Source organism: Thamnophis sirtalis, unplaced genomic scaffold (genome assembly GCF_051295495.1).
Source record: "Thamnophis sirtalis isolate CommonGarterSnake01/CBP01778 unplaced genomic scaffold, rThaSir2_p1.2 scaffold_11, whole genome shotgun sequence".
NCBI classification, from domain to species: domain Eukaryota; kingdom Metazoa; phylum Chordata; class Lepidosauria; order Squamata; family Natricidae; genus Thamnophis; species Thamnophis sirtalis.
Window position 1 is genome coordinate 781,414 of NW_028261391.1, and position 26,898 is coordinate 808,311.

General features: G+C 49.0%; 2 protein-coding genes across 3 annotated transcripts in view; one reads left to right on the forward strand and one right to left on the reverse strand.

Annotated features, from left to right (window-relative positions):
- Nucleotides 1-16,070, reverse strand: part of LOC148043413 (uncharacterized) — a 17,852-nt gene extending 1,782 nt beyond the window's left edge. The window contains exons 1-2 of the mRNA XM_087725241.1: nucleotides 16,050-16,070; nucleotides 14,784-15,449 (exon numbers count right to left, since the gene is read on the reverse strand). Of these exons, the coding sequence (XP_087581367.1) occupies nucleotides 14,784-15,449; nucleotides 16,050-16,070 (687 nt within the window). The remainder of the gene's footprint in view (nucleotides 1-14,783; nucleotides 15,450-16,049) is intronic.
- Nucleotides 1-26,898, forward strand: part of FGF12 (fibroblast growth factor 12) — a 191,158-nt gene that overhangs the window by 92,502 nt on the left and 71,758 nt on the right. The window lies entirely within an intron of this gene.

Sequence of the window (26,898 nt, forward strand, 5' to 3'; positions counted from 1 at the left end):
ATTCTCTCTCCTGCCTGCGGAGGAGACTCCTCCTGAGTTTCCACAGGAAGGACGGAGGCTGGGTGTGTGTCTTTGCATGCGTTTGTGCGCCTGTTGTCTTTCCTTCCTCACCCTGAAACCCAATCGCTCATCAAAACATCCATCGCATGGATGTTTCCAGGAAAGGCCACATGGTTAGGAGACGCGGAGCAAGCAGGGCAGGCGTACATACCACTGCACTCACACTTGTGCTCCTGGGGTTGTGGCAGTTGTGCTTCTTCCAAGCGCCGTCTTGCTGCACACGCCAAGCCCCTCTGGGGCTTCCGCCTGTGTCCTCTGATTCCCCTGCTCTGAATGTGGGGCCGAGACAGGCCAGCTGTTGAGAAGGAGGCCTCCACTTCTCCTGCCTGAACTGAGGCCCTTCGTGAGAAAAGTTCTCACTTTTCATTCTGGTAGAGCAGGGCTGCCCAAACGTGGCAACTTTAAGATTTGTGCACTTCAACTCCCAGAATTCTCCAGCCAGCTATGCTATGCTATGCTATGCTATGCTATGCTATGCTATGCTATGCTATGCTATGCTGGCTGGAGAATTCTGGGAGTTGAAGTGCACAAGTCTTAAAGTTGCCCAGTTTGGGGAAGTCCAGACATCTTCAAGTTGACAAGGTTGAGAAACACTGGTGTAGACTGTGCTATAGAATGGGATGGAGTATATAGAATAGAAGCTGGAAGGGACCTTGGAGGTCATCTAGTCCATGTCCCCCGCCCAAGCACCCTAACCGTAACCTACACCATTTCTGACCGAGGGCAGCCCCGTCTCTTCTTGAAAGCCTCCAGGGACGAAGCTCCCACAATTCTGAAGGCACCTTCTGCTCCATGGCTTGGTTGTTCTAAAGAGGCTTCTTCACTTTCCCCTATTTCCTGAGGCCGCCCATAGGAAGGAGCCCTACACAATGGCTAAGCCCCAGCAAGACTTAGTTCTCCCTGTCCTGGTTAAATGTTGCTCTTGGCAAGAATAACTCCATGCTCTTGCCCCTTAAATGCCCTCTCTGCTCTGGGGGCTCTTGCTGAGGATGATGGGGGCTGCTTTGAAACAGAGGGTGGGCAAACCAAGGAGAAAACGCTGGTGTCAGAGGGAAGGATGGCTTTCAAGGGAGAACATCTTGGCTGGTTATGGTCCTGATGTCAAATGCACCCTGTAGGTAGAGCTTCTAGAGGCCCTTGGAGGCCAGAGAGAAGGAAGGAAGGAAGGAGTTTTGTCACGGAAGAGATCCCAAAAGGGATGCTTTTTCCAAAGGCAACTGGGATTCCTTGATATATTTTTTTTCTTTCGAAAACATTTCGCTTCTCCTCCAAGAAACTTCTTCCGTTCTAGCTAACTAAAGTTCTAACTAAAGTTAGAACTGAAGAAGCTTCTTGCAGGAGTGTTGTAATATAGTTCCTTGTGCAGGTGTGTGTCCTCCATGGCCTAGTTCATAACGGGGCATGCAGAGCCACGCTGAACCACACAGGAGAAAACAAACTCCTAAAACCCCATAACATCCTGATAGTTCATAACATAACATCCTGAGATGTGCCCTACCATTGACGCCCAGGATTTGACCATATATAGAGAGAACTTTCCTGAAGCAGTAGATTAGAAATTGTACTTTTACAGGCTGTTTTTTATCACATGCTATTGCTCCTCCTGCCTTTGTCCTATCTCAATAAAAGGGGCTCTCAGACCCCCAATCTGGGTCTTCGCTCCATCTCGAGAAAGTTCGTGTCCTGTCTTTTCTCAACATTGGCCTCATGGACGACCCACGGGAACATCACAGTTGGTAGCAGAGGATGGTTACTTCACACAGGAGAAGTGAAATGTTTTCGAAAGAAAAAAAAAATCAAGACAGCCCAGTTTTTTTCCTTTTGGAAAAAAGCACCTTTGGGACAAACCGGGACTCAGATGAGTGAGAATCTGCAGAGACAGTCACGGAAGACGCTTGCAGATTTCGCCTCGTTCTTTTCCTGAAACCTTGAGGATCCCTGCAAGGATTCAGAAAAGCCACGGATTCCTTCTGAGACCTGGCAGATGGCAACCGAGGAGAGGATCCTCTCGGTCCTTTCAGGTATCATTCTCTACTTCCCACCACCCTTTCCGTTTCTTTTCAAGTCCTTTTCAAATCTTGGTGAGGTGGTTTTATATTGGTGAGCTTTGATGTTTCACTTGGCCCCTTATTTCCCTGGGGAGGCCAAATAAGAGACAAGTTCAGGGACAAATGGATCCATCTGCTGGGTTGGCCCAATTCCCTCAGTCTCAAAATCCTTGATGGGATAGGTCGGTGGTTCCCAAACTTGGCAACTTTAAGACTTGTGGACTTCAACTCCCAGAATTCTCCAGCCGGGTGGTTCAAAGCAACCAAATGGGCCCAGGGAGGGGTGCTGAAGGAGCCCATCCCAGTCAGGAAGCCAGGCTGGCAAAGTTCTCCTTGGCCCCTTTCTGCTCCCCTCCCCCCGGTTTGTCCCCAGGTGGAAGAATCCGGAAACTTCTTCAGCCAAGAATGGCTTCCTCTCTCTCTCCCCCCCCTCCCTCCTCTTTCCCTGTCTCTCTCTTTCTCTTTCTCTCTCTCTCTCTCTGCCTCTTTCTCTCCTTCTTTCTCTTTCTCCCTTTGTCTTTCTCTCTTTCTCTTTCTCCCACCCTCCCACACTTTCTCTCTTCTTGCCTCTCTTTCTTCTCTCTCTCTCTCTCCCATTGTCTTTCTTTCTGTTTCTCTCTCTCTTTCTTTCCCTCCCTCCCTCCCTCTCTTTCTCTCTCCTTGCCTCTCTTTCTCCTCTCTCTCTCTTTCTCTCCCATTGTCTTTCTTTCTGTTTCTCTCTCTCTCTTTCTCTCTCTTCCTCCCTCTCTTTCTCTCCTTGCCTCTCTCTCTCTCTCTCTTTCTCTCTCCCATTGTCTTTCTTTCTGTTTCTCTCTCTCTCTTTCTTTCTCTCCCTCCCTCTCTTTCTCTCCCACTTTCCCTGCCCCCCCCTTTCTCTGCTTTCTGATGACTGCACTGGTTTGTATTTGAAACTGAAAACGGTTGATTGGAAACTGTCCCCAGAATAGCACAAAAGGCTCTTGATTTGGGGGGTGGGGGCTGCATTCAAGATTGGGGACTAATTGGCAAATGCAATTGCGGTGATTGTTGAGCGGCTGGGCAGCTGACAAGGCTCACTTCTGGAAGGCTCCCAGCTCCTATTTCGGAGCTGCTGTTATGCCGTCCGACTTGGCGGCTCCTGCGTTTGCCCCCCCTGTGACTCCGGTCTTGAGCCTTTCCTTCCACAGGGGCCCCTCTGGCCCCCAGGGCGGTTGGACCAGTCTTTCCATCCCGGCTGGGTCTTTTCCTCAGGGATGGCCTTGGGGGTCCTGCTTCTCCAGATGTTTGAAGGAAAAGTTAGGGGAGGGAGAGGAGAATTCCCACAGCTCCTCCAAGGGCACCTGGGAAAGACCTTGCAGGTGGATGAAAAGAGGCAGTGTGGGAAATTCTAGTCCAGTGTTTCTCAACCTTGGCAACTTGAAGAGGTCTGGACTTCAACTCCCAGAATTCCCCAGCCAGCGAATGCTGGCTGGGGAATTCTGGGAGTTGAAGTCCAGACCTCTTCAAGTTGCCAAGGTTGAGAAACACTGCTCTAGTCTAACCAGAGGCAGCCGATCCCACAGCTGGATGGTGGCTGGGCGCAGGGGCTCAGAAGGGACCATCCCTTAATTTCTTGGGCAGTAAAGAAGATGGGGAGGGGGGTGGGGGGTGGAGGAGGTTGTATTTTCAGACTTACAAGGTTGATGCCATCCTTCCCAGGTAGATCAGGCAGGAAACGCCGTGAGCCGATTCTACTGTATTGTAAGGCTCCGCTGCAGGGGAAGGGAAGGCAGAGTCAAGAGAGGAACCAGCCTGGAATCCCCACAGAGCCACAAGCAAACTAGGTCCAGCTCTCCTTGAGGAGGGATCAGTGGTGGGGTGCCATTTTTTTTTACTGTTTGCCCATACACGCATGGGCAGAAGCGTCTGGGCGGATGAGCAGAGCCTTCCACCGCCGCTGCTACTGGTTCGCCTGATCTGGGCCGAACTGGGAGCAAGCCACCTCTGGTGTTGGCCATTAGGTGAGAAGATTCAGGTCCAGAGGTTCTTTAGCAACACATAGATTTAACTGGAGCCCCTTCATGTTTGCACCTGATCTTTCACATCTGGCAAGATGAGAAGGGAGGGAGGGAGGGAGATGGGGAGCGAAGAGGAAGGAGTGTGTAGGAGAAGAGTGGCAGAATCCGGTGGTGGAATCCAAAGAGTTTACGTAGTCACAAGGAAACTAAACCCACCTTAGGGGCTAACTGTGAGTTGAGAACGTTGTGTGCCTAGGACTGAGTAACAGGCCGTCCGTTTAACGAGGATTTCGTGAACGGACCTGGTTTTCCAAGACAGAATCTTGCAGGTTTGAAAAGACAGTTCTGGTCTCCATCCCGTCTCCTTTCAAGGCCAAGACATTCGGGAGGGTCTCTTCTCAGCCTCTTGCCCCACTCACTCGGTGGGCTTAAGGGGCCTCTTACCTGCCTGCTCCCTGGGCAGCATCTCTCTGTCCTGTCTCCAAGGCCTCTCGCCCATCATCCACTGGCACCAACTGGCAAGGAAGGTTCCACTAGGCTGGTCCTGAACTTGCCTGATGGGGGCAGGTGATGCAGGATCCTTAGTTTCCACGCCAGCTAATTAGCAAAGGCTCCTTGCCGAGTTCTCTTCATTCATCTTAAAATCCTTAAATCCTCTTAAATAAGCTTTTAACTGTGGGTGGAAACTAAGCAAGGAGAGAAGCAACTTAGAACTAAGGAGAAACTTCCTGGCAGTTAGAATAATTAATCAGTGGAACAGAAGTTGCCTCCAGAATTTGTGAATGCTCCAACACTGGAAGTCTTTAAGAAGAGATTAGACAGCCATTTGTCTGGAATGTATTATATAAGGTCTCCTGGCCCAGCAGGGGGTTGAACTAGAAGACCCCCAAGGTCCTTTCCAACGCTATTGTTTTGTTAGCTGTTAACAAAGGACTGTTGAAGGACTGTCACCTATGAACTTCCTTTGTTTTCCTTGATTTTATCCGACTTCATCGTTTTCATAATTTTTGATGCCCCAGTTTGAAATGTGCCTTTATTGGGAGCTGCCCAGAGATGGCGAAGTTTGGGGTGAGGGATTCACCCACAAATACAACGATCCCTATTTCCAAGGCAAGAACCCCTCGAGTCTTCCTTTCAGAGTCAAAACACCAGCCGAAACGGGCAAAAGCAGAACAGGAAAACCAGGCAGGGTCGGAACAGAGCAGAAATCACAAATTTGACAAGAAGGAGAGTGCAGTAAAAACTCCCCATGGCCACAATATTTTCCTTCTCTCATAAATCAGAGCCAACTTTTTTCAGGCGGCAGGAGACAGCAGTGAGTTTTTGTGTGGGTGTGGGGTGCGTGTGTGGCTATCCTGATCTGGGAATCCTTGTGGCTTCTTGGGAGTTGAACTGTCTTGGCCTCTCCCAAAGAATTGTAGTCTGTTCAATGCTGGAAGACCCCTTAAAGGGACCCATTTTTAACCTACGTGTTTATGTATAGAATCGGTATGGCCGCCCCGCTTGCAGAAAATGTGATTCCGAGAAACGCACAATGAAAGCAACGTTACACAGCAAGGCAACTCCATGGGAAAAAGCCACCCAAGGCCTATTTTGAGTACACCCACATATGCTGCAGCTCAAGGGACAAGATTCTGTAACACACACACACACACACACACACACACACACACAGACAGAGTCAGGTTTCTGAAAGATGCCCTAACTAATTTATGAGCCTCAAGCCAAGTTTCAAAAGAAATCCAGTCATTTATTAGGAACAACATCGTGGCAATACCCCCCCCCCCTCTCTCTCACACACACCCCATACAACCACACAACCACACACCAGGCCCAAGGCTTGAGGGAACAGCCAGCCCTTCAAGGCAGTTGGGAGGAGGAAGAGGATTGTGGAGCAAGGTGAATCACGAGGGGTTGATTCCTTTGCCCCTTTCTTGTCCCAAAATGTCCCAAAAAGGGGTGTGTGGGGGGCAGTTTTAAGTATGGATCACAATCTCATTGTTGGGAAATTCCTTCCTTAATTGCAGGTTGCTTCCCTCCTTGATTAGTTTCCTTCCATTGCTTCTTGTCCTGCCTTCAGGTGGTTTGGAGAACAGCTCAACCCTTTCCCCTTTATGGCAGCCCCTCAAATATTGGCCTGATGGTCAAAGAAGCTGAGTTTGTCAACTGTAAAGACCCAAACTCTCAGCAATGGGGTGAGCTCCCATTCCTCGCCCCCCTCCTGAAAGTGTGCAAATGTGAGTAGGTTAATAGGTACCCCTTCGGTGGGAAGGTAAACAGCATCCCACATGCCTTTGATGTGTAGCTATGCTGGCCACATGGAAAATGTCTCCGGACAAGGCTGGCTCCCTTGGCCAAGAAACAGAGATGAGCACCAGCCCCTGTCAGTCATTCAGTGGTCAGGGAAACCTTGATCTGCTATCATGTCACCCCTGGTCCTTCTCTTTGTCTGAGCTCTTCCGTTAGCCTCCAGCCCGTAATCATCTCCGTTGCTCTTCTCTGCACTCTTTCTAGAGTCTCCGTATCTTCTTTGTATCAGGGTGTCCAAAACCGGATGCAATAATCCAGATGTGTGACCCCACAAGTGCAGTATAGAGAGGTAGTAACACTCCCCGTAATCTTGATTCCATCCCTGTGTTGATGCAGCCTAGGATGGCGTTGGCCTTTTGGGCAGCTGCAGCACACAGCTGGCTCATACTTAAAGGATTGTCCACTGCGACTCCCAAGATCCCTCTTGCAGTTACAGCTGTCGAGCCACATTTCACCTGGCCTCTACCTGAGCACTTGGTTCTTCTTGCCTAAGTCCAGAACCTTCCTTTTCTTGCTCCTGAATTGCATCCTGTAGAAAAGCTGAATTTTGCAGCCAAAACTGAAGAGGGAGCCGGGGGCACCTTTGACACATAACACCGTTGATTGACAGGGAAAGTTTTCCCTGAGCCACGGTGGGATAACCTGTCTGCCCTCCGTGTCGGAGGAAGAGAACTTTTCTGCCTCGGAACACAAGCGGTGTGTGGGGCTTGTGACTCTTCTGGGCCGAAACCCACACTGTACCACACCGGTGCCCGTCCTGTGGCAACGGGCGAGGCTGGCATTTGCACACCAGGTGTGGCCTCACCAGTGCAGCATAAAGTGGCATTGTAGTAGATGACCAAGCTGAGGGAGGGGGGTCAAGCATCTCACCAGTCTGGACTCCCTTTGTGCCCACAAGGGACCTGAATTCCCTGGACTCTGATCTGCCGCCAGTTTGATTTCACCGTTAATAGTTCAGATTCTTGCAGGAGTTTGCAATAAACTTTATATCCATTTTAAACTGCCGGACGTCCTGATGTTCCTGCGCTGGACAGATGCTGCTTTAAAGTCCCGGGTGCCCTGTTTCCCCAGTGGGCTAAGCTTGGTCACTGTACCACTGTGGCTAGATTCGGGGGTGGGGGCGCTTGGGGGGGGCTGGGCAAACGTATCCCATGAAGCAGATGCCGGCCTCTGTAGTTCAGAGGAGACCCCAGGGGGGCAGGAGGACAGGCCAGAACGGTGGGCAGGAGATGTCAGGAACCAGGAAACCTCTGTGTAGCAGTGGCTGATGGAAAGGGAGTTCTCCTGGCCATGACTGCTGGGACTTGTAGTGCATCTCTCTTGGGGCCTTTTCTGATTCCTGGAGAGCCCAGACTTTTGCCTTTCTTTCCTGGGGTCTCCAAGCCCCCCCCCCGGATTCCCAGGGAAGAGGAGAGACCCCCCCCGCTCCTCTCAGCAGCTGATAAGCTGAGATAAAAAGGCTGATTAAAATTGTGGGCTCAGCCCAGCCTCGTGATGCCGGTTCTCCATCCTGGCTCGGCTCTCCTGAATCCTAAGCAGAGCAGCTGCAGCCACCGCCCGCTTGGGCACAAAAGGGGCGGTGTGTGTGTGTGTGTGTGTGTGTGTGTGTGTGTTGTGTGTGTGTCAAATGGGGAGGTGCAGTTCCCTCTGGGCAGCCCCCACCCGGAGGTCTCGTCATCGACTCTGCCGGGGGCTGAGGCCGCTTAGATCATGTCTGCCCCAGAGGTCCCCCCCCTCCTCAGGAGGCGTCTGCAGCCAGCCCAGCAGACATGATGCCAGCCTGGGAGGTGGCAGGACTGGCAACTGATGGGGGGGAGATACAGCCCCCCCCATGATGGGCTGTTTCTCTGTTGGAGTGAGGTGCCGTTTGTCTTCTTTAACGGATGCTGCTTTGGCAATGCCTCCGGTCTCTTTCCTTCTCTCTCTCTCTCTCTCTCTCTCTCTCTCTCTCTCTCTCTCTCTCTCTCTCTCTCTCTCTCTCTCTCTCTCTCTCTCTCTCTCTCTCTCTCTCTCTCTCTCTCTCTCTCTCTCTCTCTCTCTGTCTCTCTCTCTCTCTCTCTCTCTCTGTCTCTCTCTCTCACACACACACACACACACGGAAATTCAAGCAAGAGGTTTATTAATCTCTTTGATGCTCCAGATGCTGAAAGGGAGGCTACGAGTCAGGGAAGCTCATCTCCAGAAAGAGACCCAGCACTTGACTCACAAAGGGAAATCCAATTACAGGCTGTTAATGAAAGAAAATAAAAATGGAAATAAGTGCTTCACTGGTCCTGGACATGAATTGGATGCTGGCTCTTTGCCAGCCGGCCAGAGGGCCTAAACAAATTAGAATAAGATATAGACAGACAGACAGAGATACGTGAGAGAGAGAGATAGATAGATAGATAGATAGATAGATAGATAGATAGATAGATAGATAGATAGATAGATGATAGATAGATAGATAGATAGATAGATATAAAGAGATAAATATTAATATAGATACATAGATCATAGATAGAGATACATGATAGATAGAGATAGATTGAGATGACAGAAATAGACATATAGCTATAATGATAGATGCCAGGTGACATATAGATAGTTATAGATAGATTGGTAGCTATAAAGAGATATAGATACATAGATCATAGATAGAGAAATATGATAGACATAGATTGAGATGACACATATATAAATATAATGATAGATGGATAGATAGATAGATAGTTAGATAGATAGATAGATAGATAGATAGATAGATAGATAGATAGATAGATAGATAGATAGATAGATAGATATAGAGGATTGATAGCTATTTGATTTGATTTGATTTGATTTTTATTATATTTATATGCTATAAAGAGATAAATATTAATATAGATACATAGATCATAGATAGAGATACATGATAGATAGAGATAGATTGAGATGACAGAAATAGACTTATAGATATAGATAGATAGATGACAGGTGAAGATAGTTAGATTGATAGTGTCAGCTTCTGGACACTATGGAGTGACGCTGACAGATAGCTATAAAGAGATACATATTAATATAGATACATAGATCATAGATAGAGAGATATGATAGACATAGATTGAGATGACACACATATAAATATAATGATAGATAGATAGGTAGGTAGGTAGGTAGGTAGGTAGGTAGGTAGGTAGATAGATAGATAGATAGATAGATAGATAGATAAATAGATAGATCATAATAGATAGTGATCAGAGAGACAAACACAGATAAGAGATGATGGATGGATACAGATAGATTTAAAGAACTACATAGATATGGATGATAGATAGATATAGATGCATGATAGATAGCCATGATAAAAAGGTAAATAGAATAGAATAACAGAGTTGGAAGGGACCTTGGAGGTCTTCTAGTCCAACCCCCTGCCTAGGCAGGAAACCCTATACCGTTTCAGACAAATGGCTATCCAGCATCTTCTTAAAGACTTCCAGTGTTGGGGCATTCACAACTTCTGGAGTCAAGTTGTTCCACTGATTAATTGTTCTCACTGTCAGGAAATTCCTCCTCAGTTCTAAGTTGCTTCTCTCCTTGATTAGTTTTCCACCCATTGCTTCTCGTTCTGCCCTCAGGTGCCTTGGAGAATAGCTTGACTCCCTCTTCTTTGGGGCATCCCCTGAGATATTGGAAGACTGCTATCATGTCTCCCCTGGTCCTTCTTTCTATTAAACTAGACCTACCCAGTTCCTGCAACCGTTCTTCGTATGTTTTAGCCTCCAGTCCCCTCATCCTCTTTGTTGCTCTTCTCTGCATTCTTTTTTATATCATGGCGACCAAAACTGGGTGCCTTATAAAGAGAAACATAGATATAGATGATTGATGGGTAGATAGATATAGATAAGACAGAGAGAGAGAGAGAAAGGAAAGAAAGAAACAGAGAAAGAAAAATACATACATACATACAGGTGGGTGAGGGGTTAGAAAAGGAGGGACGTCTAGGGTGGCCGAGACTCTTGGCTAATACTCAAATGATCAGAGTTCACGAAAGAATTCGGCCTGGCTTTCAAACGGCTCCCTTTCATCCTGTGGGGGCATCCCTACCGCCATTAGTTGCTTGATCTGCCGGGGCCCAGATAGACTCTGCTTTCCTATGGTGGGAGATCTTGCCTGCCTCAGACCTGCAGCCCCCTCCCCCTCCCTACCTCCCCCCCCCATGTGCAACCACAACAGCCACTGCTGATACCTTTGGTCACTGGGAGGCTGGCCTGGCTTCTTGGAGGGTCTGGGGGGCAGGTTCCCCACCCTCTTAAGTCCCGAATCAGGACATGGCTGTTTCAGAGGAGCCAAAGACCCCCTCCTCCTCCTCCTCCTCCTCCTCCTCCTCTTGTGGGTGGGGAGACTTTTCCTCCAGGCTCAGCCTCCCTCCTCCGGTCCCTGCTGGATGCTAGAAGCAGCAGCATGGGGCTTTGGCGCCCCCTAGAGTTGTGATGAGAGCACACAGGTTGAATACCTGGTTTTTTCCCCCCTCTGGCTCAAGGGGTCCTTAGGAGGGGGGCGAGGAGGGGGCGTTTGGGCACAATCCAGGTTCTCCCCTCACAGGCAGGTTGCATACAAAAGAGAGAGTGATGTTAGATCGGGTAATGGAAAGGCACACAAGGCTAAAGGCAACAACAGCTCTTTATTGAGGTGGCGCAGTGGCTAGGGTGCAGCACTGCAGGCCACTTCAGCTGACTGCTAGTTCTGCAGTTCGGCGGTTCAAATCTCACCGGCTCAAGGTTGACTCAGCCTTCCATCCTTCCGAGGTGGGTGAAATGAGGATCCAGACTGTGGGGGGCGATATGCTGACTCTGTAAACCGCTTAGAGAGGGCTGAAAGCCCTATGAAGCGGTATATAAGTCTAACTGCTATTGCTATTGCTATTGTTATCTGTAGTTCAGCGGTTCTAATCTCACCGGCTCAAAGGTTGACTCAGCCTTCCATCCTTCCGAGGTGGGTGAAATGAGGACCCGGATTGTTGTGGGGGCGATATGCTGACTCTGTAAACCGCTTAGAGAGGGCTGAAAGCCCTATGAAGCGGTAGATAAGTCTAACTATTGCTATTGCTATTTATTAAAGTACAACAAGTGAGAAGAATCCAGTGAAGGTTGTGTCTGACTGCAGCCCTTTAATAGGGAGCTGTCAGACCCTTCGACCAATGAGATTAAACCTCTGTTCCTGCCGGAACAGAGGACCTTGGTGAAACCACTGTAGTTGAAGCAAGTATCTGACACCCCTCCCCTCTTGGATGGAATAATAGCCACCCAGAGTCCTCCGGGATTGGGCGGCCTATAAATCCATTAAATACAAATACAATACAATAATCCTACTGGTTACGTAGTCACGCAGGTAGGCGGGCGTTTTGGTAGCTCTACCCCGCAGTTCAGTCGGAGGGTGTTCTTGGGACCTGCTTGCTCCGCAGTTCCGCTTGGTGGAAGCTCCTGGAACCTTTCACAGGCCGCGGCTGGAGCTTCTGGATCCGGTTCGCTTTGGAGCTCGCTGTGGGTCTGCAACATAACCAGATAAGTTCCCCGGTACCCTCGGGCTTCAGCTGCCTGCGGAAGGAGTGAGTGTTTGCTCCGTTTGTGTAGGGCTTTGGCTAACTCATGCAGGAGTTGCCTCTGGTTGTCTAAGAGTGGAGTTGGAGGTTCCACCACAAAACCGCGGAGGACAAAATCACGCTCGACGAAAGCGCGCATTTGACGTCATCACAGCGCGATGAAAACATCCGCTGTGATCGAAAAATGTAAAAATAAAGCGAAAACCTTACCCTAACCCCCCAAACCTAACCCTAAATCTAACCCTAAACGTAACCCTTAACCTAACACTAAACCTAACGCTAACCCTTAACCTAACGCTAAACGTAACCCTAACCCTTAACCTAACCCTAACCCTAAACCTAACCCTTACCTTTATGTGAATCGGCTTGCTTTAATTTTAATTTTATTTCAATTTTTAATTTTTTTCGTCGCGCTGTGATGACGTCAAATGCGCGCTTTCGTCGAGCGAGATTTTGTCCTCCGCGGTTTTGACGGGTCACGGAGTTGGAGGGGCGGCCACGGAATTGGTCAATGTGCCTTCTCCAATTCTGACCGTCCTCTACGAGATAAGAGCGAGGCCTGCTGATGCCTATCACTGCGGCAGGAATCCACAGGGTTCCCCCGGCGTAGTTGTGGGCGTATACCGAATCTCCTATGCTAAAGTTCCGAATCTTGCTTGTGGAGTCCGGGGGCGATGTGGCAGAATAATTTGGGTGTAGCTGTTCTAAGTGGGACCTTAGCCGGTGACCCATGAGACGCTCGGAGGGGCTTCTCCCTGTAGTGGCACTTGGCGTGATATGTTGAATTAAGAGATAATGGTCAACCCGTGTTGCCAATCTCCCGGGCCCATCCTGGATAGGGCCTCTTTTGCAGATCTTACCATTCTCTCCACCTGACCGTTGGAGGCCGGATGGAATGGCGCCACCAGGGCATGCTTGATTCCCTGAGCTGCTAGGAGGGTCTCAAATTGCATGGCCATGAATTGGGGCCCGTTGTCAGAGACCAGGACGCCGGGCAGGCCGTGTGCAGAGAAAAGTCTCCGTAGTACCTAGATCAGTGTTTCTCAACCTTGGTAACTTGAAGATGTCCGGACTTCAACTCCCAGAATTCCCCAGCCAGCATTCGCATCTTCAAGTTGCCAAGGTTGAGAAACACTGACCTAGATGACCACTTTTGCTGTAGTGGAGATCATCAGGACTACCTGTAGCCACTTCGATTAGGTGTCCACAGCTACGAGGAATGTCTGGCCATGAACTGGGCCAGCAAAATCAATGTGCACCCTAGACCACGGTGCTTGAGGTCACTCCCACTCCTTAGTGGGCGCCCCTGGGGGAGCTGCTCTGGGCTCCTGGCACGGTGTACAGGTAGCCACCCATTCTTCGACCTCCCTGTCCACGTTAGGCCACCACACATAACTCATAGCCAAAGACTTCATCCTGACAATTCCAGGATGCTCTATATGTAAAGCCTCTAATACTGCAATGCGCAATTTGGGTGGAATACAGCGGTGGGTTTCAACCGCTGAGACGGAGGCCTTTGTCTCGAATTGTAGTCAAAACTGTTCGCAAATGTTTGAAAAGTTGCGCCTCAATTGCAGCCAATACCAAGATGTCGTCGAAATAGGGGACGACTCCTGGAATCCCCTGCGAAAGCCGTTCCATGACGCTTTGGAACAGTCCTGGGGCGATACTAACACCGAATTGCAGGTGGTGACATTTGAATGCACCCCTGTGCATCACAATGGTTTGGGCCTTCGCCATAGCGCCATCTACTGGCAATTGTTGGTATGCATGCACCATGTCCAATTTAGCGAATATTTTTCTGGGGCCTAAAGAATGGAGTAGATGCTGTACAATGGGTACAGGGTAAGCGCTTTGTTGCAACGCTTGATTGATTGTGCATTTGTAGTCCGTGCAGATGCGGACAGACCCTTCAGATTTGACATGTGTCACTATAGGGATCTCCCAGCATGTGTGATCAACCGGCTCTAGGATTCCCTGCCTACGAGCTTGTCAATTTCCATATCAATTTGGGGGCGGAGAGCAAAAGGTACTTTCCTGGGTTTTAGCCTTACGGGGGCTATATTGAGGTCCAAATTAAAGGAGATTGGAGTCCCCACATACTTACCCAGACTGGTGCCGAAGATGTCCCCGAACTCCTTAAAGATGGCTTCGGCGCCTTCGTCTTTCAAGGCGTTGATACCGGTCACTTCTAGCCCAGGGCTTCGAACCAGTCAAGCCCCAGGAGGCTCTGCAGGTTGCCACTGACTACCGTCACTGGGAGTTGGCCGCTGAAATGCTTGAATTTCACCTGGAAGGTGCTTTGGCCCACGATGGGGACCTGGTTCCCCTGGTAATCGTGAAGGCGGATGTCAGGGGTGCATAGATGTTGTTTCTTCAGGCGAGGGATAGCCTGCTTGAGGGTAGACCACGGCATGATGGTCAGTGAGGACCCGGTGTCGATCTCCATTTCACATGGAGAGTCCTCGATGAGGACCCTGACCTTCAGCTTTTTTGGCTGCCTGGTGCGGACTTGGCCAATTGACGTATGGTAGGTGACTCTAGTGTCGCCCTCTGAGCGCCGTGGTGGCTTCTGCCAGGCCCCTTGGTTGGGCCTCTGCTGGTGGTTTGGTATGCTTCTTGACTGCCAGGTAGTAGCAGGGAGTTCACTCCGGCACACCTTGGAGATGTGCCCCTTTCGCTTGCAGTGCTGGCAGGTAGCATCGTGGAAACAGCAAGCTGATCTGGCATGGTCTCCTCTGCAGCTAGTGCAAGGCAGGAGAAGCGGTTTGAATTTGCGTGCCGGTTGGGCGCGGCTACTGTCTGTGCGGCAGCTGTCATATTCCTCGCCTTGCGATGTACGCGTGTACTCTTTCGCGCGTCTCGTAGAGCACTTTGGCGCTGCAGAGTTTCAGTGGATTTGACGGCCGATTCGGACCCTCTGGCTTCATCCAAGGCAATTGGTAGAGTGAGGTTAGATTTAGCAAGTAACCTCCTCTGTAAATTAATGTCCCGCACACCGCATATAATGCGGTGAAGAATAAATTTGTCTAGGTCTCGGAACTCACAGTACGCTGCAGCCTTTTGTAGCGCCGCAACGTACTCGTTGATCGATTCGCCCTCCTTCTTGTTCCGAATGTTAAATTCATGCCGGCGAACGTGCTTCGACGGCTTGGGAGCGTAGTGGGTCCTCAGCGTCTGATGGAGCACGGACCAAGCGACTGATTGTAGCGGCGTTGGTTCAGAAAGGTCTCCCGCCGTTTCGAACACTTCCCTGCCACAGTATCCGAGGAACATGTTCTTCTTGCGGCCTTCAGAAAGGCCCATGAGATCGTCGGCTTCGGGGAAACACTCGAACCTCAGCATATATGAGTCCCAGTGCTCGGTGACTGGGTCGTACGGAGTCGGTGGGGCGTGCCTGGGCGTTTTGTGTTCTGAGGGCGTTTTGAGTTTGACGCTCAGAAATGGCTGCTCGAAGCCGCGCTGAGCTCCGGGCCGGATGTACTTGCTGGATTGCTATGCTCTTTTTGGTTCGCCTAGTTGTCTTCCAATCCCATCCTCGTCGCCAACAACAGTTCTTTATTAAAGTACAACAAATAAGAAGAATCCAGCGAAGGTCAAGTCTGACGGCAGCCCTTTTATAGGGAGCTGTCAGACCCTTCAACCAATGAGATTAAACCTCTGTTCCCGCCGGAACAGAGGACCTTGGTGGAAACCACTGTAGTTGAAGCAAGTATCTAACACAGTGTTTCTCAACCTTGGCCACTTGAAGACGTCCGGACTTCAACTCCCAGAATTCCCCAGCCAGTGAACTAACAGAAGGCCTTTGCAATAGTGGTGATGACTATAATTGTAGAATGAAAGCGAAGGTTCCTTCTTCGAAGTTGTGGCTTGGCTGCTGAACATTTCAAAATCAAATCAAACCTTTATTGTCAATGCACAACGTGTGTAGAGTGAAATTGAATGAGCCTCCCTTGGTGCATCCCACCCCCACAAAAAAAACCACAAAATACATCTCAATAACTCAATAAATGAAATAAATAGAATATCCAAGCCCAAATAAATAATACCTCACACACATTCCCATATATGTGTACGTATGTAACATTATATTACATTAGTATGAACATGTTGCATGTTACACTGGCACTGTAAGTCTATCACATGAAGCCTGACTGTGGCGTTGTGTTGTGTTCAGGAGTCTGACAGATAAAAGCTGTTTTTCAGCCTATCCCTTGGGCTGGCTAGGCTTCTAGCTGAGCCGAGGTGGCGCAGTGGTTAAATGCAGCACTGCAGGCCACTTCAGCTGACTGCTAGTTCTGCAGTTCAGCGGTTCAAATCTCACCGGCTGAGGGTTGACTCAGCCTTCCATCCTTCCGAGGTGGGTGAAATGAGGACCCGGATTGTTGTTGGGGGCAATATGCTGACTCTGTAAACCGCTTAGAGAGGGCTGAAAGCCCTATGAAGTGGTATATAAGTCTAACGGCTATTGCTATTCCTTCCTTCTCCCCTATCCCTCCCTCCATCCTTTTCCTTCCTTCCTTCCTTCCTTCCTTCAAGGTTGACTCAGCCTTCCATCCTTCCGAGGTGGGTGAAATGAGGACCCGGATTGTTGTTGGGGGCAATTATGCTGACTCTGTAAACCGCTTAGAGAGGGCTGAAAGCCCTATGAAGTGGTATATAAGTCTAACGGCTATTGCTATTGCTATGGATCAGCAGGGAGTCATCAAGAAGTTTTGTGATGGGTCTTTGTCTGAAACGGCATAGGATCTCCTGCTTGAGCAGGGGGGGGGAGTTGGACTAGAAGACCTCCAAGGTCCCTTCCAACTCTATTCTAAATAAGGAGCTTGACCCCGGGACACTGTGACCATCATAAACATGAGTCAGTTGCCAAACATCTGACTTCTGATCATAGGGATGCTATAACAGTTGTAAGCATGAAAAACGGTTATAAGTCGCCTTTTTCAGTGATGTTTTAATTTTGAACAGTCACTAAATGAGTGGTTATAAGTCGAGGACTACCTGTACGACAGACAGAGACTTATTGCAAGTGGAATAATGAATGAAGATATTGGGGATGTAAAAAAATAAGGACATTATACATATATATAGATATATATGTATATATATAGCAAATGCTTCTCATCTTTTCCACTTTCTGGCTATTTAGGAAGATGGGAAAAATAGGAAGGAAAAGAATGGGGGTTTCTAACAATCCACCAGGGTCTCCTCTGCTCTTCTTCTCACCTGTCCCCAGGTGGAGGAGCAGAGAAAAAAACCCATCTGGGATCAGAAAGCTCCCTCCTTGAGTGGCAGGTGCTCCAATTGGCCACAGGGGGGCAGCATAGCTCCTCAGATGGCATCCCCTCACTTGGCACCATAAGAAAAATCCCTCTTTTTCATCAGCTCAAAGCAGGGAGAAACTGGCATCGCCAGGGCTTTGGGCCTCTTTCCCAGAGGGAAGCTGCTCTCCAGCCCAGCAGTGCTGATGTGGGGCAGACCTGGGGGTTCCTGAGGCAGGGAGGAGTGGGGGGGGGGGTCGTTTCGTAGGCTTGGGGCAGCCCCAGGCTTTTTGGGGAGGGAGGGTCCTTCCTCCTCTGTTTCCTGCCCTTCTACAGCCAAACAGGAGAGGTGGCAAATGCAGGGGAGCTTTTTAGGCCTCTGCAAGTCCTGGGAGGTGGGTGGGTGGGAGGATCAGGGTGCCCCATGCTGGCCAGCAGTGAGAGGGTCTATGGCAGAAGGGTCCAACCTTGTAGACTTCAACTCCCAGAATCCCCCAGCCGGCTTTGATCTGGGCCCAGGGAGGAAAAGGGTCATTTTGCAACCAGAGGGACGGCTGGCCGAATAAGCCCAAACAGGCTGAATGTCGTCCCACCCCGCCCGTATGTGTGCCCAAAGGCCAGATGGGCATGTGCTTTGTGCCCAGGGGATGCCCTTAACAGGGCATCAAATAGGAAGGGGTGGGGGGGAAAGAGGAACATTAATGCAATAGCAATAGCAGTTAGACTTATATACCGCTTCAAAGGGCTTTCAGCCCTCTCTAAGCGGTTTACAGAGTCAGCATATTGCCCCCAACAATCTGGGTCCTCATTTTACCCACCTCGGAAGGATGGAAGGCTGAGTCAACCTTTGAGCCGGTGAGATTTGAACCGCTGAACTGCAGATCTAGCAGTAGCCTGCAGTGCTGCATTTAACCACTGCGCCACCTCGGCTCTGCAGGGCTGGTGAGGGGGATGCGGAGAGGAAGGGGCTCTTTTTTTCAAAACTGCCTTTGGGGCTCAAAGAAAAGACTTCCTGGAGTTAAAGTGGCCAGGGGCTCCATCCCTGGGGGGTGTAAAGAAAAGAGGGGACAGTAGAGCACGGGGAGGGGGGGTCAGACTGGATTCCTTTCCAGGGCCAGATGGGCATTGTAGTTCTCCATGGGCCGGGGGGGGGGAATGGGGGGGGACAGGGCCCATTTTGGCCAGCAGGGGCATCACTGGCCATTCCTTCCACGTTTCCAGAGGGCCCTGCGGGACCAATCGAAGCCGCCCTCGGCCTGGGTCCGACCTTCGGGCCTTGAGCTTGACCGCCCTGGTCCAGGGTCTCCTCTGGACTAGATGACCTCCCACCTCTGTTCTCCTGAGCAGCTGAGCTCCTGGGGAGGACCAGGGCTTCAAGGCTGCAGGCCTCAACCGAGGGAAGCTTTCAGGGTGACGTGTAGGGGTCACACGGCTTCCTACTGCACGGGTGAGGCCACACAGACAGTCCTTGACTTACAACAGGTCAAAGTTACAACGGCGCTGGGAAAGATGACCTATGACCAGTTTTCACACTCACGGCCACTGCAGCATGCCCAGGGTCGCGTGATTTATATTCAGATGCAACTGTCTCATATTTATGACGGTCGCAGACTCACACGACCCCCCCCAAAGCAAAGTCGGCGAGCAAGCCAGATTCACTCAACGTCTGCAGCGATTCACTTAACAACGGTGGCAAGGGAGGTCAAAAAATGGGACAAACCTCACTCACTGAGTCGACGTACGGCTACGAAACGGTGGTTGTAAGACGAGGACCGGCCGTCCTTGAAACCCCCTGCCCGGTTCTGCTCCCGCAGGGACCCAAATCTGCGGTGCAGACGGCTGTGCAGGGAAGAGCCACGAAGGATGAGCCACACAGGGAGCCCCGGGGGGCCCAGCAAAAGGGGGGGGGGCGCTGGGGGTGACGTGGCAGCAGCCTTCCAGTAACCCCCCCTCCCCCCCCCGGCCTCCCCCGTGCCCTGGCATTTCACCAGCGCTTCCTTGGGGAGGGCAGGAGGCCTCGGTGAAAACAACCTGCCTGCGCTGGGGAATCGGCCTCCCCCGAGGGGCTCCCAGGGAAGGGAAGGATCCGCTGGCCGGAAACCCTGGCTTGCAGGCGGCTGTTGCTGCCTCGGCTGTCATTTCCCAGCCCCGGCTTTGATTTAGGGGTCGGGGAGTCCTTGAAGAGGGAGGCAGGGGGCGTCTGTTGTCAGGCAGAAACGGCCGCCTGCTCCCCCAGCCCCCCCCCCCTCTGCAGCCTAAAATCCGCCATGTTTTGGCTCTGACTGGTCAGCAGAGAAGGAGGCAGGGTAACCGTCTCCCAAGAAGGGCTGGCACAGGACAGAGCGGGGGAGGGGGGGCTATTCTCCGAAGGCAGCAGAATGCAATACCATAGCAGAGTTGGAAGGGACCTTGGAGGTCTTCTAGTCCAACCCCCTGCCTAGGCAGGAAACCCTATACGGTTTCAGACAAATGGCTATCCAGCGTCTTCTTAAAGACTTCCAGTGTTGGGGCATTTACGACTTCTGGAGGCAACTTCTGTTCCACTGATTAATTGTTCTCCCTGTCAGGAAATTCCTCCTCAGTTCTAAGTTGCTTCTCTCCTTGATTAGTTTCCACCCATTGCTTGTCCTGCCCTCAGGTGCTTTGGAAAAGAGGTGGCCTCCTCTTCTTTGGGGCAACCTCTCAAATATTGAAAGATGCTCTCCTGTCTCCCCTGGTCCTTCTCTTCACTAGACTAGGCGTAGCCAATTCCTGCAACTTTTCTTCTTCGTACGTTTTATCCCTCCCCGTCTCCTCATTTGCTGCTCTTCTCTGCATTCTTCCTGGGGTCTCAGAATCCCCTTTGTGGACTGAATAAAGGGAACTCAAACTCCCAAACTCTTTTGCTATGTTGTGGAAACGGCCTGAAACGGAGCCCAGGAGATTGGAGATTGGGCCATGCAAAGGTCTCCTCTGAGAAGAGAGGAACCGGACTCCCAGAGAGAGAGAGAGAGAGGGAGCGAAGGACTGTCCTTGTCAAGAGAGGCTTCTGGGAAGACTCCATAGCCCATCCTCCGCGCCTGGTGGCTGAAGGAAAAAGGCCTTGTCGAGGCTGCATCAACCAAAGTGGTTTGCAACCAGGAGTTCCTGTGGCCCACAGATCGGGCCCCTCCTTCCAACTATCTAAATCTAGAGCCCCCCCCCACTCCATAAATTGCAAGCAGCTCAGGGGACCCTCCAGGGACTGAATTCTGGGGTGGGGCGGTGGGTGGGAGATGGTTGGAGAAACTTAGCCGGGGGGAGGCGAGGGGATTGGGATCTGCTGACCAAAATCAGGGAGGCTTCCGGGGGAAGATCCAGAAGCTTCTTCTTCTTCCTCCTCCTCCTCCTCCTCCTCCTCCTCCTCCTCCTCCTCCTCCTCCTCCTCCTCCTCCTCTCTTCCCCTTCTAGATGCATTTTAATTATCCGCTGCTCCCTGCAAGGAGGCTGCCTGGGAGGGATGAAATATTAATACAGCATAAAGCATCCGCCTGCCTCTTCCATAACAAACAGGGCTGCAGATGGCACCTCTAAGCAAGGCTTGAGCTGTGTGTTTGTGTGTGTGTGGTGGGGGGGAGGGGATCCCCCTCTGCAGGGCTTTTCCAGGAGCTGAGAGGGGGCAGGGGAGGGAGGGGTGGGTGGACAAGAGCCTGGGAAGGGGGGGGGTCATATGGAGCAGCAGAGAGGAAGCTGCTTTTGATTCCTGCTCAGTTGCACCGAGGCTGAATTGGGGGGGGGAGAATTGGGCTGCAGCAACAGAGCCATTCTTGGGGGTTCTTCTTGGGGAGGGCTCTGGTGGAGAGGCTCCCCCTCCCCCCCAAAGGGTCTTTCTTGGGAGACCCCCAGCAAACGGTGCTGTTGTAGGGCAGAAAGGCAGGAGCCCAAAAGGAAATTCTGCTTTGCGCAGGGAGGTGCCAGCCGCTGCTGGAGCCTTTCAAGCTGGCACCATCTGGATCTTCGTAGCTCCTTGGTTTTCTTGCCGACGTTTCATGACCCAACCAGGTTACATCATCAGTGCCTGAAGGGATGGGGTTTGTGGAGAGGAGGAGGAGGAGGAGGAGGAGAGGAGGAGGACGACAGTGTGGTTTCTGGTTTCTGGTTTCCCTGGCAGATGTATCGTTATCCAACTAGTACGAGAAGGGAAGGCCGGTTGCTTTCTATTTATATACAGCATAACCCAACTCCCTTCTAGCACTGATCATGGTACCTAGATGGGTCATGAAACATTTGCAAGAAAACCACCAAGCTCAGAGATCAACGGCTGTCTCCCTCTCTGTCTTTTCACCCGGAAAGGGAGCTGTCTGCCGTGTGGATCTTATGAATGCATCTTAAAAGGCTGTTGGTTCTTAGCAGTGTCTAACCTATTGGGAGTATCCAAGCACTTTCTTTCTTTTATTACTATTTTATTTATTAAATATATTTATATGCCGCCCAATCCCAATGCCGCCCAATTATAGAGCCGAGGTGGCGCAGTGGTTAGGGGTGCAGTACTGCAGGCCACTTCAGCTGACTGTGATCTGCAGTTCAGCGGTTCAAATCTCACCGGCTCAAGGTCGACTCAGCCTTCCATCCTTCCGAGGTGGGTGAAATGAGGACCCAAACTGTGGGGGCGATATGCTGACTCAATTTGCTAAAAAATCTGTAAACCGCTTAGAGAGGGCTGAAAGCCTTATGAAGCGGTATATAAGTCTAATTAATAAATAAATAAAATTAAATAAATCCCGAAGGACTTCACTTTCTGTTAGTAGCCTTCCCAGAAAGTCTGCAAGGCAGGACTGGATCCTTCCTGGCAAACAGGTGATGGGGAAGGAGAAGGAGGCCAGATTCCAAAGGAGATCCCTGAATCGGGGGGCTTAGAGAAGCCCCCCCCCGCAGCTGTGGCCCCTTTAAGGCTTGTGGACTTCCACTCCCAGAATTCCTCAGCCAGCTATGCTGGCTGAGGAATTCTGGGAATGGAAGTCCACAAGTCTTAAAGGGGCCACAGCTGGGGGGCCCTCCTTTAGAGCAGTGTTTCTCAACCTTGGCAACTTGAAGATGTCCGGACTTCAACTCCCAGAATTCCCCAGCCAGCATCCGCTGGCTGGGGAATTCTGGGAGTTGAAGTCCGGACATCTTCAAGTTGCCAAGGTTGAGAAACACTGCTTTAGAGGACCCTCCTGAAATGAAAGAGTGCAGTTTCCACACCTGAACAGCAGGTGTCAGGGACACAACAGTTGTGTTAGCTGCAAGGAAAATAAATAGGCACATTCCTCCTTCCACAGCGGCTGGGTGGAAAATCAGTGGCAGAGACACCAATCCCTTCTATTTATCTGTGGGTGGGCGGGTGTGATTTTTTATTAAAGTCATACTTGGGAGAATAAAAGCAGGGCAAACCTTGCGAGAGAAACGTCAGTCAAATAAAGTCGCTGCAGAGAAGGGAAAACGGACTGATAAAGAAACGGCACTTACAAATACACTTATGTTGTGTCTTACGACCACAATTCGACCCAGAATTTCCGTTGCTAAGTAAGGCAGTGATTGACCAAATTTCGTCCCGCTTTAAAACCTTTCTTGCCCCAGTTGTTAAGTGAATCATTGCTAAGGTAGTAACATGGTTGTTACTTATTGTATTTGTTAGTTCCCCCATTGAGTTGCAGGAGGGTCACTGCAACTGTCATAAGTGTGAGTCAGTGGCCCACTGTCTGAATTTTGATCACGTGACCAAAGGGATGCTCCAATGGTCGTAAGGGTGAGAAAAATGGCCATGTCACTATTTTCAGTGCCATTTTAACTTTGGGTGGTCTCTAAGCGAACAGTTGTAAGCTGAGTACTACCCACAGAAGATAATTCCCTCCCTCCCATCGTCCATCCTTTCTAATCACCCAAACCCCCAGGCCTCAAGTTCGTTTTGTTCTGGGTTATTTTTTTTAAAAAAAGGATCCGGAAAGAGTTTTCAGCCACTAATAGAGGTAAATCCTCGCCCTACGACCAGGATTGGGCTGAGAATTAAAAATCATAACTCGTACTGGCCATTAAATGGGTCATACCGTGACTGGCACAATCTGACCACATTTTGGTTAAGTGGTGAAGCCAGAGGACCGTCCCCAGGGGGCAGCTGTCCAGCGCCCCAAATGGCACCATGGCATCAGACTGACCGAGGGGGTGGGGGGTGGAAACAGATGCCAAAGCTCTGGGTCTAAGTCGTATCTTTGGAGGTTGCTAAGAATGGTTGTAAGTCTGAGGACTCCGTGTCAATATAATTGCAGAAGGTGCTTGAATTACGGCTGTTCATGTAGTGACCATTCAGAGTTATAACATCACTGAAAAAATGTTGTTGTCGTGTCCCCTTGGTCACGTGATCAAAATTCATACGCTTGGCAATTGACTTGTATTTATGACGGTCGCAGCATCCCAGGGTCACTGATCCCCTTTTACAACCTTCCGACAAGCCACGTCAAGGGGGAAGCAGGATTCACTGTACGACCATGTGACTATCTTAACTAGAGCGATTCACTTAACAACTGTGGTGAGAAAGGTCATAAAAGGAGGTGAAACTCACTTAACAACTGCCTGTCTTAGTAACGTAAATTTGGGGCTCAATTGTGGTCGTAGGTCGAGGACTCCCTGTGAACATTTTCCCAGGACGCCCACATCCATCCGCTTCCTTTAGTTTTTAAGTGTGATTTTGATTGAAACTTTAGAAGGGAAGATAAAATCCAGCAGAGAAAGTAAGGAAGAAAAAAGAGAAAGTAAGAAATCGAAGACAAAACGAAAAGTGCAAGAAAAGAAAAAAAGTTGGAGAAAAATATAAAAGAAAGAAAAATATATAAAGAAATGGCTCTGATATTTTTCACAGCAATAGGTACATTGTATGTTAACCTCTCTCTAAGGTTGAATCCTAAAACTTCCTATAATCTATTCTAATTCTAATCATCAAAGCCATAAATCACAAGTTCATTTTTTCCCCATCTTTATGCAAAAAGCCCACAAGAAGTTTTTAGCCAGCAATAAATGCAAAAAGTGTCTTTCCTTTGATCGGATAAATTAATGTATCCATCTCAGAAAGATTTGTCATTTTTGCAAAATAATCCTCCACCTCTCTATCCTTAAAATAATCTCACAGCAATAATCATATATTGAAATAAACTTCCATGGCTTTTCTTCTTTTTATTAATTAGTCCTAAAAAGAAAAGTTCAATTGGATATTAATTTTTAAAACACTCTGCATCCAACGATGTGCAAAGGAATCTAATTTTTAAAAACCTTTTTTACCTGATCACCAAGCAGGATGAAATGTCCCTTCATATATAGTTCATTTTTCCAACATACATTTAAAATGCTTTTATGTATTCTGGCATTATATATTCACAATACATTTCATTTTATAAACCTTCTGTTTAAGATCATAACACAATGCAAATTTCAGCCCTTTTAACTACATATTGATCTGTATTGATCCGTCTGCACGTTATAATTCGAAATTCTTACCCCAATTTATCACAGATTCTTTAAGCTGTTCTTCCTTTGCTTTAGAGTTTGACAAAACTTTATACCTTTTAGTCATTATATGCTCATCATCAGTATACAATTCTTTTTATCAAATTTTCCTTTATCTACGCTGGCCGAGCAGAAAGTTCCAAATCTTTTTTCCCAACTCCTAAAAGAAAAAAAAACTTCAGGTTCCAATATTTTTAATTTTAAGAATCTTCTGCATTATAACATGGATCTGGGCCCAACGCTTCTCTGCTTTGGCACAAGTCCTTCCAAAGGCAATAAAAAGTATCTTCTTTACACTTCCAAGAGGATTTTGAAACACGTTTATACATCTTTGGCAATTTATCGGGAGTTAAGCATCAACCATACATCATTTTATAAACAACATTCTTTCACTTTACAATTCAATGTAAATTTTCAACAGTTCATCTGCATTTATTCACATTGCTCAGGCATTGTATTCTATATGAAGTTCCTTGCCCGCTAAATTATATACTGTTTCACATATTTATTTATATTTATTCAAAGACAATAAAAAATGGAAAAAGAAAACACGCAACTAAAACAGAATAGCAGGAAACAGCTAGAATCCGCAAGGAGAAAATTCAGGAACGCTGAGGCTCAGAATAACCTTAAGACTTGACATTGATGCCTTATAATAATAAATGATAATCATAATGATGATAACAATAATAATAATATAGCACCAGTCAATAGTATTTGTGACACATCTTTAAATGTCCAGTTGACTTGAGTTTCATGTTTAATGAATAAAAGAAATAATGAAAACAGTGATGCCCATTGTCATCGGGGCACTTGGCACCATGTCCAAGAATTTTATAAAACCCATCAAAAAATTGCAGCTTCCTGAAATAACACCAGCGGAAGTGCAAAAAAACCGTGCCACTCGGAACATCGCACATTTTAAGAAGGTCCTTGGTTGATACCTAGGACGCTGGCAGCAACCCGTATCAACCATTTAGCACCAGTCACTGGTATTTGTGATGCATTTTTGACTGTTCAGTTGACTGAGTTTCATGTTTAATGAATAAAGTAAATAATAATAAACTTTCTTTTGACATGTAAGAAACAAGGAAAAAAGTCACAATCAGTTGGCACTTCTTGGGTTCTTAAAACTCCTGCTTATTTCCAGAAAGTGTTTCATATCCGGATGTTGGGGTGAGCAAGACACATTTTTGGGGGGGCAGGGAATCCTTTCCATAGTGCTCCCCACTCACTCTATAGCTTAGCACCCCTGAACGATTGCTTGGTGCTGATTCTGAAGGAGGTGACAGGTGACAAAGAGGCCTTGATCTTCATCCATTCCCTCTTGGCACCGTCCCCCCCATCTTAAACCTCTCTATTAATTCTTGGCAGTTCATCCCCCTCCCCTCTGTGCCACAAGCCCCGTTTAGAAGCTGGGCAGTGTAACCCAGGAAGAAAGCCTTGATAAGGCAGATGCGGCTTTGATGGATTATTAGGGGAGCAAAATCGGAGATGGCTTTTGGCTGCAGCTCAGTTGATGGAAGAGGCTGGGTGTAGGAGATGTACTGAGCCCAAAGCCTCGAGGGGGTGGGGGTGGGGGCTTTCATCCTGTAGACACAAGCGTCACCTAGAGCAGTGGTTCCCAAACTTGGCAACTTTAAGACTTGTGGACTTCAATTCTCAGAATTCTCCAGCCAGCAGAGCTGGCTGGAGAATTCTGGGAGTTGAAGTCCACAAGTCTTAAAGTTGCCAAGTTTGGGAACCACTGACCTAGAGAAACGTGTCCCTCCTGCACTAATGCATCGGACACAGCTGTGAATATACACAGCCAGCTTTCCCTCGCTCTAGTTCTGCTCACTGTCGCCTATTGTGTGTGTCAGATGGAAAATAAAGAATTGTTGGATTCCAGCAGCTAAAACGCTGGGATGAGGTGTTGAGGCCCTCAGATGAGCACAGAGAAGAGCAAGAAAGATGATCGGGGATCTGGAGACATCAAACCACCAGAATAGAACTGGAAGGGACCTTGGAGGTCTTCTAATCCAGCCCCCTTCCCAGACAAATGACTCTTCTTAAAAAACCTCCTGTGACTTCTTGTGACAAGCTGTTCCACTGGTGAATTATCCTCACTATTAGGAAGTTTCTCCTTAAAATCCAGGCTGCTTCTCTCCTTGATTAGTTTCTGTCCATTGTTTCTTGTCCTGCCTTCG